Source organism: Pan troglodytes, chromosome 1, assembly GCF_028858775.2.
Source record: "Pan troglodytes isolate AG18354 chromosome 1, NHGRI_mPanTro3-v2.0_pri, whole genome shotgun sequence".
Classification (NCBI taxonomy): domain Eukaryota; kingdom Metazoa; phylum Chordata; class Mammalia; order Primates; family Hominidae; genus Pan; species Pan troglodytes.
In genome coordinates, this window is record NC_072398.2 from 94,235,718 (window position 1) to 94,248,806 (window position 13,089).

Below are 13,089 nucleotides of genomic sequence, written 5' to 3' on the forward strand. Positions count from 1 at the left end.
CACTGCTGGGTAGGGTGCTTAGGGGTTGAGGATATGTATACTCCCCAGGGTCCCTGGGAGTGGGAATGGCATATTTGGCACCTGAGCTGACCCTGGTATAAGCTGCTGAGCCAAGGGAGGCCTGTGTTTCCCCGCCCATCCCCCTGTGTTTCCACTGTGAGAAACTGAGTTTCCTTTTTGAGCATATTCCTGGGCCAGGCCTGGAGCCAGGCGGATTTGGCACCAAAGCCTCTGGAAGACAAGTGCTTGAGCTCTTCTGGGTTTAGCACCCCACCCACCTCCCAGTTGTTTGGGTTAGGGAGCAAGTGTCGCTCTAAGGGTGAGGGGAGGGGCTGCTTCTGTTCTAGCAAATTTCATTTTGGGATGTTTTTCAGATCGTTCCCGTCCCCCAACCGTTTTTTAAAGTAGCAACGGCATCTTTTAAGCAGTCTGTTTTGGAGCAGATTGGGGAGAATGGCAGGAGGGCTATTTCCACACCCTGGATTTGCGACCTGTCCCTCTCCCTTCCCCCATCTCACAGCTGTCTCTGTCTATCCTGGGGCCAACCTGGCCCCTTGTCTTCGTCATCTCAGAAGACGGCACCGTTTGCTTTTCTCTTAGTTTGGGGGGGTTCCCTCTAGAAACTGTTTAGACACTGGGAAAGAAGGGCAGGAAACTCAGGATTCGGTTAGCTGGGACCCCGGTCGCCCACCAGGAGGTAAGCCCAGGTTTAGGGCCGTGTCGCTAGACCTCCCTTCCCCTCCCCTGGCTCTCAATTCCTGCTCTTATTGGCCAAAAGTTTCCGCCCCCTTGGGGAAGTTGACTTTTCATTGGTCAGTTTCTGGTCACATGATTTTCTTCTCGGGCTGCAAACAAAGGGAAGCCTGCAACAAGTTAAGCTGAAGACCGAAGCAAGAGCTGGTTCAGGTAATGCCTTAGCTGGGAAGGGGTCCACAGATTCGCTTTGAAGGGGGTGGAATAAGGAAAAGGGAAGGCGGAACTAATCTAGAAGGAATGAGCTGCTTTTCATTTCTGGGCTGGGGGAGGAAGGCCAGGTGCCGACGCTAACACAACAGGAACTTGCTCTGGGTACCCCAGGCAAGTGGCCCTAGATCCTTTGCTTTAGCGGTTTGGAGGAGCAACTGTTAGAGGAGTTTAAATTAACTAGAGGCGAGACTTCCTAGCTTTATACTGAGTGGGAGAGCTCCCCCTTTAGCTGTTTTTTAGAAATAGCAGAAGTCTCTGTCATAATCCTTACAGGAGGTGTTTGTTGAATCCTGCCTGAATGAAAAGAAGGGGGTGGAGGGAGGGAGTGGAGGTGGGTTTTCTTCCAGAAGGTCGATGAAAAGAAAAAGATCTGGAAACACAGCAGGGAAGGGTGGAGATTAGACAGCAGAAGGAACTTCCTAATAAGGCAGTGAGATGCTGGCTTGGGAGAAGAGGTATTTTTTTGAACCCTGGGTTAACCTAACCAAGAAAGAGGTATCAGGGTTTGGAACCCAGAGTATAGGAGTTTCAGAGTGTCTCCTATTTGGGTCTCATAAGTATTTGTTTTGTTGACCCAAATACCTTTGCTGGTTTCCATGGAGACAGTGGGTCTGACATCACTGTGGTTGCCATGGTGCCTGGTTCTAGAGGACCTGAGCAGGCTGCACACACAGCTAGGGATAAACAGGGACTTCAGCCCAAGCTGCTGCCACTTCCTTCCTGCCACCACCTGTTAACAGTCAGCAACTGGGGATGGGGAGATGATAACAAGGGCGGGGGTGGAGCCACAAGCGGAAGGCTGAACAGCCATGGCTCTATGGATACTTACAGATGCATGCCAGGGTGTCCTGTTGGATTTGGTACAGGGAGGTCATTGCAGCCATTCTCCTGTCTCCGTGTGGAATGGGTGCATGTGTCTGGGAGGATGGGCATTGGGAAAGACCTATCCAGGACTTGGATCTTGACTGGCAGGAGCCACAGGAGGTTACTTAGGGCACCACGCAGGACTTGAAAACAGCTCAAACAGAAGGGGATAATGTGGTTGGTTTCAAAGGTAAAACTGCCATACTCTCCCAGCCTCACTTCCCTTTTCCTGAGTTTTCTTATAAAGTGCTCGGGAAGCAGTCATTTATCCTGTTCTGAGGGATCACAATCCAGTACTCTTGAGAGGTCAGCTTATCTGTCCTTCCACCTTTATGCCTGGTCCCAACAGGAGCTGCCTGAGGGAACTGTTTTAGCCTTGGATGAAGGGGCGGATCCCTCTCTTCTTACCCTGCTTTGTGTCAGTCAGGCTTTGGAAACTGGAGTGATTCCCTTCCCTATCCCTGTCAAGTCAGAGCAGATTAACCGGGTGCAGGACCATAGCCCTGATTTTTGTCTATTTTTTGCAAGCTATAAAGTGATGTATATATACATGATAGTTGCCATAAATCCATTTTCCCAGTCACCTTCAAGTTCCCTAAGACCAAACTCTGGCGATTACTAAGAAGGTAAACAGAATTTAGGATGGAGACTGAGAGTGATGAGGAGACTTATAAAAGGTGCATCCAGGTGGATCTAAGCTATGCCAGTGGTTCTTAACCCTGGCTGCGCATGAGAATCATTTGAGTGGTTTTTTAAAAGACCCACGCCCGGGCCTACCCTCCAACTCAATTGAATCAAAATCTCAGGTGATTCCAATGTGCAGCCAAGATTGAGAACCACTGAACTAGACCATACCAAGGACTTATGCTGGGCAAGTGCTGGGACACTTAGGGCTGAAGGAGGCCATTGAGTCTTCCCTTCCAGGTCCTGGGGGAGAAGGTAGTGATTGTGTAGGTACCTGGTGTTGTGAAGGGAGGGCTGTGTTGTTTCCCTGCTCTTCTTATTAACAAGTCTTCTTATTGGCAAGTCAAGTCTGTCAACCTTGCTGGGCTTCATCTTCCCTGACTCAAATGTCAGGGGGCTGGACTGGAATTCCCCAGAGCCTTTCCAGCCTATGCTACTTTGACCTTTCAAGGTCAGTTCAGTTTTCCAAGGCCCTGTTGGTCCCTGGGAGAGGCTGGCTTCTCTGTGGGTGTTGGCAGATTCTGATTTGCAAGGCAAATACTGCTTAGAAGAGCTGGGGTGTCAGGGAGAGAAGGACTGGAACCAGGCTTGGTTCTGGAGGCTGCTGCCCAGCACTTGAACCTTGGAACCCAGCCAAGGCTGCTTTCTGCATTCTGCCCCTCCTGAAGGGAGCTCCCATCCTTAAGAGAGCTTTCTTCTGCAGGTGGCAGCCACAGCAGCCTCAGGGACCTCAGCAACTATGGCCTCCTGCCCAGACTCTGATAATAGCTGGGTGCTTGCTGGCTCCGAGGTAGGAAGAGCGGGCCTGGGAACCATGGGGGTGGGGTTGGGGGGTGTTTCTGAAGTGCTGGGCTTCTTTCTTGGTGGGTCCTTTTCCTTAGTCCTGATGGTCACCTACATCACTTCCTGCCGGCTGTTAGAGGAATTCCAGTAGCAGGAAGAAGTAGATCAGGCCCCAGGGGTCAGGTGTTGGCACTTGGACCATGCCATGAAGGAAGGGACCAGTTGGGTAAGCTGAGACAAGTAGGGACGGATTTTGAATGGAGAGACCAATGTGAACAAAGGTCCCGAGGCGATAGTGGGGAACGCCATGCTGGGGGAGACTGTGGGACACCCATGGGTGATGTGGAGATGTGGGTTGGAGCCAGTGTTGGAGTGAGGTTGGGGACAGAGCCTGGGAACCCCTGGAAGAGACCTGAAGGGCCTGGCTGAGGCCTTCAGGCCTCATCCTGATGGGAAATCAGTGTGGGGCTTTGGGTTAGAGGGATCAGGACAATCATTGTCTCAGGCAGAGGGTGAAGCCACTGTGCATGCTGGGTGGGAACAGGAAGAGAGTGTTTCAAAGACCCCCTGCAGCAGTCCAGGTAGCAGCTGGTGGGGCAGAAGCCCACTGAGGAGGGAGAAGGGGGTTGGCAGGATGGGGAACTGAGTGGCTAGAGAAGGGATGGCAAAAATTTGTCAAAGGCATCTCTGAGAGTTCCAAGACGTAGCGACTTTGTATATTAGAGCCACCAGGAGGGGAGGAGGAGAGAAGCTCAGTTTCAACATGTTGAGTTTGAGGTGCCCTTGAGGAACCCAGCTGGGAGTAAAGAGTTGACCTTGGGGATGACGCTGGAGCAAGATAATGGACTGGGGCTCACTGGCAGAGGGAAGGCAGGTATGAGCAGACGGTCACCAGGCTCTCAGAGCCCTGGCCTCCTGTTGAGGTGTCTTTGTTGACAGCTGGGGGACCTTGGGCATGCCATTTCACCTCTCTGTCCTCTCCTGTAAAACGGGCATCATGATTTTTGCCTTGTAGGGGGGACCATGAGAATAAAAATGTTTTGAAAATAGCAAAGACACAACTAAGGTGACGCATTACTCTCAGAGGGATAGTTGGAGCCACGGGGCGGGTGGCAGGCCAGGGCCCTGTGGAAGGGGAGTAGGCAGAGGGAGGAGGCCGAGGCTGTGTGGCCAGGGCTGGATGTCCAGGCTGAGAGTGCCCTGGAGACAGGCTGTCTGTGGTTGGGGTGGGTTGGGCTTCTGTGAGCAGCTGCTGGGAGACGGGTGTCGGGGGAGTGTCAGGGGCCAGCGGGAAAGGCCAGAAAGGCTTGAGAGATGTAAGTAGTTGTCCAGTTGAGAGGGCAGCTGCAGGGACACCCTGGGAGGCATAACTGTGACCCGTGGGCACCCAGGGGACTTTGTTCTCTTGCCTTCTTCCCACCCTTAATATTATAATATCTGGGTTGTTCATCTGTGGGGAAGGAAGTGCTGCTGATCTTGATGGGAGGGAAACGTAGGCTCTAGCTTACCTCCTGGAGGCGGGGCACCAGGTTTGTACTGCAACCAGTGCCTTGGTCTGGTGGTGCGGCGCTGTGTAGCGGAAACCTGGCCCCTGAAAGTTCCTCCTCGCAGTGAGTGAGGCTGGGGAATGCCGAGCACTTGGTGCTGCCCCGAGCCCCTTTTCGGGCCAGCTCATGACTGAACGTGTGTGTTTCTGGGATGTGGGCTGGGGCCCCATTCTTGGGTGCAGCCCTTCTCCTTGCACTTCTCCTCCCAGAGCCTGCCAGTGGAGACACTGGGCCCGGCATCCAGGATGGACCCAGAATCTGAGAGAGCCCTGCAGGCCCCTCACAGCCCCTCCAAGGCAGATGGGAAAGAATTAGCTGGGACCATGGATGGAGAAGGTACTGGGCCCTGCTTAGGACATAGCTTACCGGACAAAGCTATTCTCCATATTTTGGGGTTTCTCAGTTTCCTCAGAGAAAGGGAGGCTGGTTCGTTTTAGTTCCTCCATTAATCTCAGTTGACAAACTCCTTTTCTCATTCCATCCTGGCTTTTTCCTGCCTCTTCCAACCTGGTAGGGGCCCGTGGGATGGACAGAGGGCTGCAAAGGAAATTCAGCTGGGGCAGTGGGTTTTTCTGGGCCTTTTCTCCTACCACAGGGACACTCTTCCAGACTGAAAGCCCTCAGTCTGGCAGCATTCTAACAGAGGAGACTGAGGTCAAGGTGAGGAGATTCGCTGTGGGAAGGAAGGGAGGCGGGGAGGGCTAGCAGCTGCTCACTGCTGCATCTGCATTAGGGCACCCTGGAAGGTGATGTTTGTGGTGTGGAGCCTCCTGGCCCAGGAGACACAGTAGTCCAGGGAGACCTGCAGGAGACCACTGTGGTGACAGGCCTGGGACCAGACACACAGGACCTGGAAGGCCAGAGCCCTCCACAGAGCCTGCCTTCAACCCCCAAAGCAGGTGAGAGTCTTCCTTGCCTCTCCTGTCACTCTCCTTCTAGAAGGTATGGGAGAGGGATCAGCCATCACTACTGAGCACATGCTGTGGTCCAGGCCCTAGGGCTGAGCAGCTTGGTGCTCTCCTTTCTCACCACTACCCCTGGGACGTTGAGGCCCAGAAAGGTTGAATGACTTGACCAAGGTCACACTGCTGGTAAGGGGCAGGGCCCACATCTGGTTGACTCTTTCCTCTCTGCCATGGGGACCTCCTCTTTTCTTGCTTCCAGAATTCAACCCTCATTTCTGGAGTCCCTTCCTTGTGCTGGCCCTGGGCCTGGGCAGAGGGAAGATGGTTGGTTACCGCCTATGTAAGCGGCAGATCAGACTGAGCCAAGGTGCATATCAGACCTAAGAGTGGTACAGAACTGTAATTAAGGTACTCCCAAAGGAGGGAGAGGCCATTCAGTCAGGGGACTGGTTGAGGGCAAGGGAGAGGCTGGGACAGTGAGAGGTGACATTTGAGTGGAGCCCTGAGCACAGAGTAGGCTTTTGGTACGTAGGCCAGGGAAAAGAGAATGTTTTAGGCCAAGGCTGCAGCATCAGCAAAGGAGTGGGGACCACCTGTCTTGTGCTAAGGAGCTCTGTTCCAGGCTTGTGGCAGAGGAGTGTAGGAATTGGTCCCTGTTGAGTGACAGGATGGAGGGCCTGGGGGCCATTTAGGAGGCAACTGCAGTGGTCAGGCAAAGATGATGCAGACCTGGGCCAGGCATGGTGGCTCGTGCCTATAATCCCAGCACTTTGGGAGGCTGAGGTAGGAGGATTGCTTGAGCCCAGGAATTCAAGACTGCAGTGTGCCATGGTCGTCCCACTTCACTCCAGCCTGGGCAACAGAGGGAGACCCTGTCTCTAAAGAAAATAAAAATAGGCGGCGGGGTGCAGTGGCTCACGCCTGTAGTCCCAGCACTTTGAGAGGCCAAGGTGGGTGGATCACCTGAGGTCAGAAGTTTGAGACCAGCCTGGGCAACATGGTGAAACCCCGTATCTATTAAAAATACAAAAATTAGCTCGGTGTGGTGGTGCACGCCTGTAGTCCCAGCTACTTCCCAGCTACCTGGGAAGCTGAGGCAGGAGAATCGCTTGAACCTGGGAGGCGGAGGTTGCAGTGAGCCAAGATTGTGCCACTGCACTCCAGCCTGGGTTACAGAGGTAGACTCTGCCTCAAAAAATAAAAATAAATAAATAAAATAAAATAAAATAAATAAAAATAAAAATAGGCTGGGTGTGGTGGCTCACACCTGTAATCCTCACACTTTGGGAGGCACAGGCAGGAGGGGCTGGGCTAGGGTAACCCACCTAGGTCAGGCGTCTGTCCTAGCATCCTCCCCCAAAAGGAATGTTTCCTATTTACCCACACATCCTGACCCTCCCCTCTCCCACTATAGTCAGGGCGTCTTCCCAGTTCTTGGTTCACATCCCTTGTGCTAAGGTTTGGGCCAGGGCTGGCATACCTATTCCACATGGTACATGAAACGTACATGGTATCACCTGTCATTGATTGGTGTGGTCTGCCTGGAGCACTGTGTGGAAAAGGATTTAAAGAACATGCCAGGTGCCATGATCAGTTAACACTGTTCCAGGTATGGGAGGTGGAAACAAGACTGTGAGAGCCACACATTGGCTATCCTTAGGTGAATCTAGGAAGTGTGTGCTTATATAAAGATGTAGATGCCGAGGCCCAGGATGGAATTTGGGGATCCCTGTGTCTCATTCATGATGGAGATGGGGTGGAGGATGAAAACCAAATCCTCTGGGTGTTCCAGGCGGGTGGATCACTTGAGCTCAGGAGTTTGAGACCAGCCTGGGAAACATGGCAAAACCCCATCTTTACAAAAAAATACACACACACACAAAAAAAAATTAGCCGGGTGTAATGATGCATGCCTATAGTCTCAGCTACTCAGGAGGCTGAGGTGGGAGGATCGCTTGAGCCTGGGAGGTGGAGATTACAGTGAGTTGTGATCGCGCCACTGCACTCCAGCCTGGACGACAGAGCCAGACCCTGTCTCAAAAAATAAAAATAAATAAAAATAAATAAATATTAAAAAAAAAGAAAGAAGATGCAGACCTGAACTAAGGCAGGTACAGTGTGGGTTGTGAACAGGGGTGGACTGTCAAGATGTTTAAGTGTAGAACTGTGAAACTGTCTGGATGTGAGGTGGAGAGGGAGGGCTTAGGTTAGCTAGATGGTGGAAGCAGTGCCTTCCCCTGAATTGGGGAAACACCAGAAAAGAACCAGTTTGCAGGGCAGTGTGTTGAATGTTTGGTCCCAGAGGGAGTGGCCAGCAGGCAGTCAGACATACAGGCTTGGAGCTCTGGGAGGCCAAGTGAGGAGTTACACACTAAGGACTCATTGCTGAAGGGGGGTGTCAGTGGTGTGGGTCAGAGAATTGTGACTATGTGTACAGTGAGAAGAGCAGAGAACCTGAAATAGTGCCAGGGAGACCACTGACTTTAGGATCAGGGAAGAGCCAGGGAGGGAGAATGGGAAGGAATGGCCAGAGAGTTTGGAGGCGACCCAGGAGGGTGGTAATAGCTGCAGAAGTTTGATGCACAGCGCACACTGAGGAAGGAGGATGCTTTCAGGATGAAAATGGCTTTTATAGCTTGTAGATTGACAGCACTGGTCTCCTGCCTCCAGACTGGGCAGGGACAGTCATCAATGCCCAGGCAGAAGTGGGCAAGTGGGCAAGGTCTTCATGTGCCCCTCTCTGGGGTCAGGGCTGACGACCTCCCTCCCTGTGCCTTCCTCTGCTTCCCCTCTCTCTCTGTGTCTCCCCATCTCTCCAGTCACCTCACTGCCCTGCCCTGTCCTTTCCCCTAGCTTGGATCAGGGAGGAGGGCCGCTGCTCCAGCAGTGAGGATGACACCGACGTGGACATGGAGGGTCTGCGGAGACGGCGGGGCCGGGAGGCCGGCCCACCTCAGCCCATGGTGTCCCTGGCTGTGGAGAACCAGGCTGGGGGTGAGGGTGCAGGCGGGGAGCTGGGCATCTCCCTCAATATGTGCCTCCTTGGGGCCCTGGTTCTGCTTGGCCTGGGGGTCCTCCTCTTCTCAGGTGAGTGGTACCTCTGAGGCTGGGGCTTTGGGCTTCCATGCCTGCCTGCCCTCCTGCCATGTTCTCACCTTACCTCACATCACCCCTCCCTGAGGGCCTCATCAGACTCCTCTGTCTCTGTCTTTAGGTGGCCTCTCAGAGTCTGAGACTGGTGAGTAGGGAGGAGCCTGTCTTGTGCTGGGGAGTTGTATGTGTTCTCTGGTTCTCTGGGTCAGGAGTAGGGGTGCTGGGGGCTCACATTTATTTCTCAGTTAGTGGCCTTGTCAGCTGTTCAGGGTGCCCCTTGGCCCTTTATCTCACCAGACCGCTCAGCCACAGGGTGGGTCCTGAGCAGGAGTGGTGGCTGTGTGAATGGGAGGGTGTGGGGAGAATGGGTTCTGTGTGCCTCAGGACCAGTTTCAGGGTTTCCCTTTCCCACAGGGCCCATGGAGGAAGTGGAGCGGCAGGTCCTCCTAGACCCCGAGCTGCTGGATGCTGTGGGGGACAGGCAGGTATGTGTGAATGTCTCCAGAGGCAGGTGGGGCCTGGCTGGGGAGAACCTGGGCTGTGGGGTAGCATGGCATAACAGGCTCTTCTGCCCTCAGGATGGGCTAAGGGAACAGCTGCAGGCCTCAGTGCCTCCTGACAGTGTCCCCAGCCTGCAAAACATGGGTCTTCTGCTGGACAAGCTGGCCAAGGAGAACCAGGACATCCGGCTGCTGCAGGCCCAGCTGCAGGTGGGCACAGGCAGGAGGGGCTGGGCTAGGGTAACCCACCTATGCCAGGCATCTGTCCTAGCATCCTCCCCCAAAAGGAATGTTTCCTATTTACCCACACATCCTGACCCTCCCCTCTCCAGCTATAGTCAGGGCGTCTTCCCAGTTCTTGGTTCACATCCCTTGTGCTAAGGTTTGGGCCAGGGCTGGCATACCTGTTCCACATGGTACATGAAACATACATGGTATCACCTGTGATTGATTGGTGTGGTCTGCCTGGAGCACTGTGTGGAAAAGGATTTAAAGAACATGCCAGGTGCCATGATCAGTTAACACTGTTCCAGGAAACAAGACTGTGAGAGCCACACATTGGCTATCCTTAGGTGAATCTAGGAAGTGTGTGCTTATATAAAGATGTAGATGCCGAGACCCAGGATGGAATTTGGGGATCCCTGTGTCTCATTCATGATGGAGATGGGGTGGAGGATGAAAACCAAATCCTCTGGGTGTTCCAGGCCATAAAACGGGCTCAGGCCACCTGCCCACTATAATAGAATGGAATTGGGGTAGAAGGCATTGGGGCTATCCTGACAAGAACTCTTTGTGACTTCCTTTGTCCCAAACCATATTCTAGGCCCAAAAGGAAGAGCTTCAGAGCCTGATGCACCAGCCCAAAGGGCTAGAGGAGGAGAATGCCCAGCTCCGGGGGGCTCTGCAGCAGGGCGAAGCCTTCCAGCGGGCTCTGGAGTCAGAGCTGCAGCAGCTGCGGGCCCGGCTCCAGGGGCTGGAGGCCGACTGTGTCCGGGGCACAGATGGGGTGTGCCTCAGTGGGGGTAGAGGCCCACAGGGTGACAAGGCCATCAGGGAGCAAGGCCCCAGGGAGCAGGAGCCAGAACTCAGCTTCCTGAAGCAGAAGGAACAGCTGGAGGCTGAGGCACAGGCATTAAGGCAAGAGTTAGAGAGGCAGCGACGGCTGCTGGGGTCTGTACAGCAGGATCTGGAGAGGAGCTTGCAGGATGCCGGCCGCAGGGACCCAGCTCGTGCTGGCTTGGCTGAGCTGGGCCACAGATTGGCCCAGAAACTGCAGGGCCTGGAGAACTGGGGCCAGGACCCTGGGGTCTCTGCCAATGCCTCAGAGGCCTGGCACCAGAAGTCCCACTTCCAGAATTCTAGGGAGTGGAGTGGAAAGGAAAAGTGGTGGGATGGGCAGAGAGACCGGAAGGCTGAGCACTGGAAACATAAGAAGGAAGAATCTGGCCGGGAAAGGAAGAAGAACTGGGGAGGTCAGGAGGACAGGGAGCCAGCAGGAAGGTGGAAGGAGGGCAGGCCAAGGGTGGAGGAGTCGGGGAGCAAGAAGGAGGGCAAGCGACAGGGCCCGAAGGAACCCCCAAGGAAAAGTGGTAGCTTCCACTCCTCTGGAGAAAAGCAGAAGCAACCTCGGTGGAGGGAAGGGACTAAGGACAGCCATGACCCCCTGCCATCCTGGGCAGAGCTGTTGAGGCCCAAGTACCGGGCACCCCAGGGCTGCTCAGGTGTGGACGAGTGTGCCCGGCAGGAGGGCCTGACTTTCTTTGGCACAGAGCTAGCCCCAGTGCGGCAACAGGAGCTGGCCTCTCTGCTAAGAACATACCTGGCACGGCTGCCCTGGGCTGGGCAGCTGACCAAGGAGCTACCCCTCTCACCTGCTTTTTTTGGTGAGGATGGCATCTTCCGTCATGACCGCCTCCGCTTCCGGGATTTTGTGGATGCCCTGGAGGACAGCTTGGAGGAGGTGGCTCTGCAACAGACAGGTGATGATGATGAAGTAGATGACTTTGAGGACTTCATCTTCAGCCACTTCTTTGGAGACAAAGCACTGAAGAAGAGGTGAGCAGCTGTTGGGGAGTTGGGTCGGGTGGGACAGAGGCAGTTGGGAGGATGTGAAGAGCAAGGATCATTAGTTTGAGTATCCTTACTTTTGGTCCCCAGCTGGCTTCCCTTAGAGAAGGCATTCAGGTCCGCTTCCTTTCTTCCCTTGAGGATAGGAAGCTGCCTGTGCCCACCCCAGAGTGGTCCTGAGCAGTCCCCTTTTGGGCAGGGGAATTCTTTCTCCTGAGTTGCCCTGCCCTACCTCTACCTGCATGGCCCAGGGGACGAGGGAGATCCCCATCTTCCTGTCTCCCCGACTGGAGCCTTTATCCTGGGAGACCAGGTTTTTCCCACATATGCTTGGCGGTGCCTGCTCAAGTCAGCTTCACTGGGAGGAGCAGGGTCCTCTCTCCTTGGGGAACCCGTTTTCATTGCATGGTATTGTCCCCTAAAGGCCTCTTTCTCCCCACAGGTCAGGGAAGAAGGACAAGCACTCACAGAGCCCAAGAGCTGCGGGGCCCAGGGAGGGGCACAGCCATAGCCACCACCACCACCACCGGGGCTGACGCCCTGCCCCACAGGGAATGGCCTTGGCCTGGCCCAGCCCAAGATCCCAGCGTTATCTAACTCCTGGAGGGTGGACTCTGTCCTGGCTTGTTTGGTGTCCTCAGATATCTTTCACACAGTAGAGCAAAATCACCAGCCCTGCACTGATGTCACTTTATGTAGAAAAAGGCCTTAGCTGGACCTGCGTTGCCGTCTATGCAAATGCATGCAAATACTCCAGGCCCTGGGATGTGGGCTTGTGTTTTGTCACTGTGAAGGGGGAGATGGGAGAGGAGCCTGTTTTGGGGTGGGGTCTGGGGAAGGCAATCTGATTCTGAAGCTAAAGAGCTTTCATCCTCTTGAGTGTATGTCCCCATAGTGGGCCCCTTGACCCACATGCTGACCGGTGCCTTGGGATTTGACTAGAGTTGCTGGCTCGAGGCCCAGCACGAGGACTTACCCTGGGGTTTTGTTAGGTTTGGAAGCAGCTGTCCCTAGGGGGTGAAGTCCCCCCCCCCTTTTTTTTTTACCCCTGCTTCTCCCACGGCTTCACCTCCCTATGTGAACTGTAGACTCAGATCCCAATAAAGTGCTGTTGCAGCTATGATGCTAGGTGGTTTCTAAGCACAGGGGACACCCCACACCCCCTGCCTGAATGGATGGGTCCATCCCAGGCACTGGTACTTGCCCCCTTGTTCTGTATCCCCCTTTGCCCTTGCCTTGCCCTTCCAACAAACCCTAGGCCCTTGAGAAGCTGATACTTCTCCTTTTGCTCACAGCTGCCTTGGCCCCAACCCTGGGAGATGTAGCAAATTGAGTGTGGGTTTTGGAGTCTGAGCCTCGGGCTCAAATCCAGGCTAAGTAATCTTGGGCAAGTTAATCTCTGGGAACTTTGGGTTTCTTATCCTCAAAAAAGGCGATGGAAGGGCTGGGGAAGTGATTAAATAAAGCAATGCAAGAAAAATGCCTCTCCTGTTTTGGGCACTCAAAAGTTATTGCCTTCTTTAGGGAAGGGTGTGGAGGAGGGAAAAGAACCCAGGCCCAGAAGGAAGAGCTTCTGGGGCTGGGGAGGTGAGGGAACCACTAGGTGGCACCCTGGCTCCATTTTGCTCCAGACCTCGCCTCTCCCACTACTCACTGTCCCCAAAATCTCAGACCCTACCC

The 13,089-nt window shown here is 54.2% G+C and overlaps 1 protein-coding gene across 7 annotated transcripts; it reads left to right on the plus strand.

Annotated features, from left to right (window-relative positions):
• The first annotated feature begins 224 nt into the window (after positions 1-224).
• Positions 225-12,889, plus strand: PBXIP1 (PBX homeobox interacting protein 1). 7 transcript variants are annotated; one of them, XM_063812899.1, is made up of 12 exons: positions 1,607-1,705; positions 1,798-2,020; positions 3,218-3,304; positions 5,054-5,180; positions 5,440-5,504; positions 5,578-5,743; positions 8,603-8,836; positions 8,964-8,987; positions 9,257-9,327; positions 9,421-9,552; positions 10,166-11,397; positions 11,852-12,889. In XM_063812899.1, the coding sequence occupies exons 2-12, from the start codon at positions 2,003-2,005 to the stop codon at positions 11,943-11,945; spliced, it is 2,250 nt and encodes a 749-aa protein (XP_063668969.1). In that variant the 5' UTR covers positions 1,607-1,705; positions 1,798-2,002; the 3' UTR covers positions 11,946-12,889. The 7 variants fall into 7 exon arrangements, with proteins under 7 accessions (XP_016783620.1, XP_016783622.1, XP_016783626.1 ...); XM_016928131.4 differs by lacking the exons at positions 1,607-1,705; positions 1,798-2,020 and adding an exon at positions 225-906; XM_016928126.4 differs by having other exon boundaries at positions 1,580-2,020.
• The last annotated feature ends 200 nt before the right edge of the window (positions 12,890-13,089 follow it).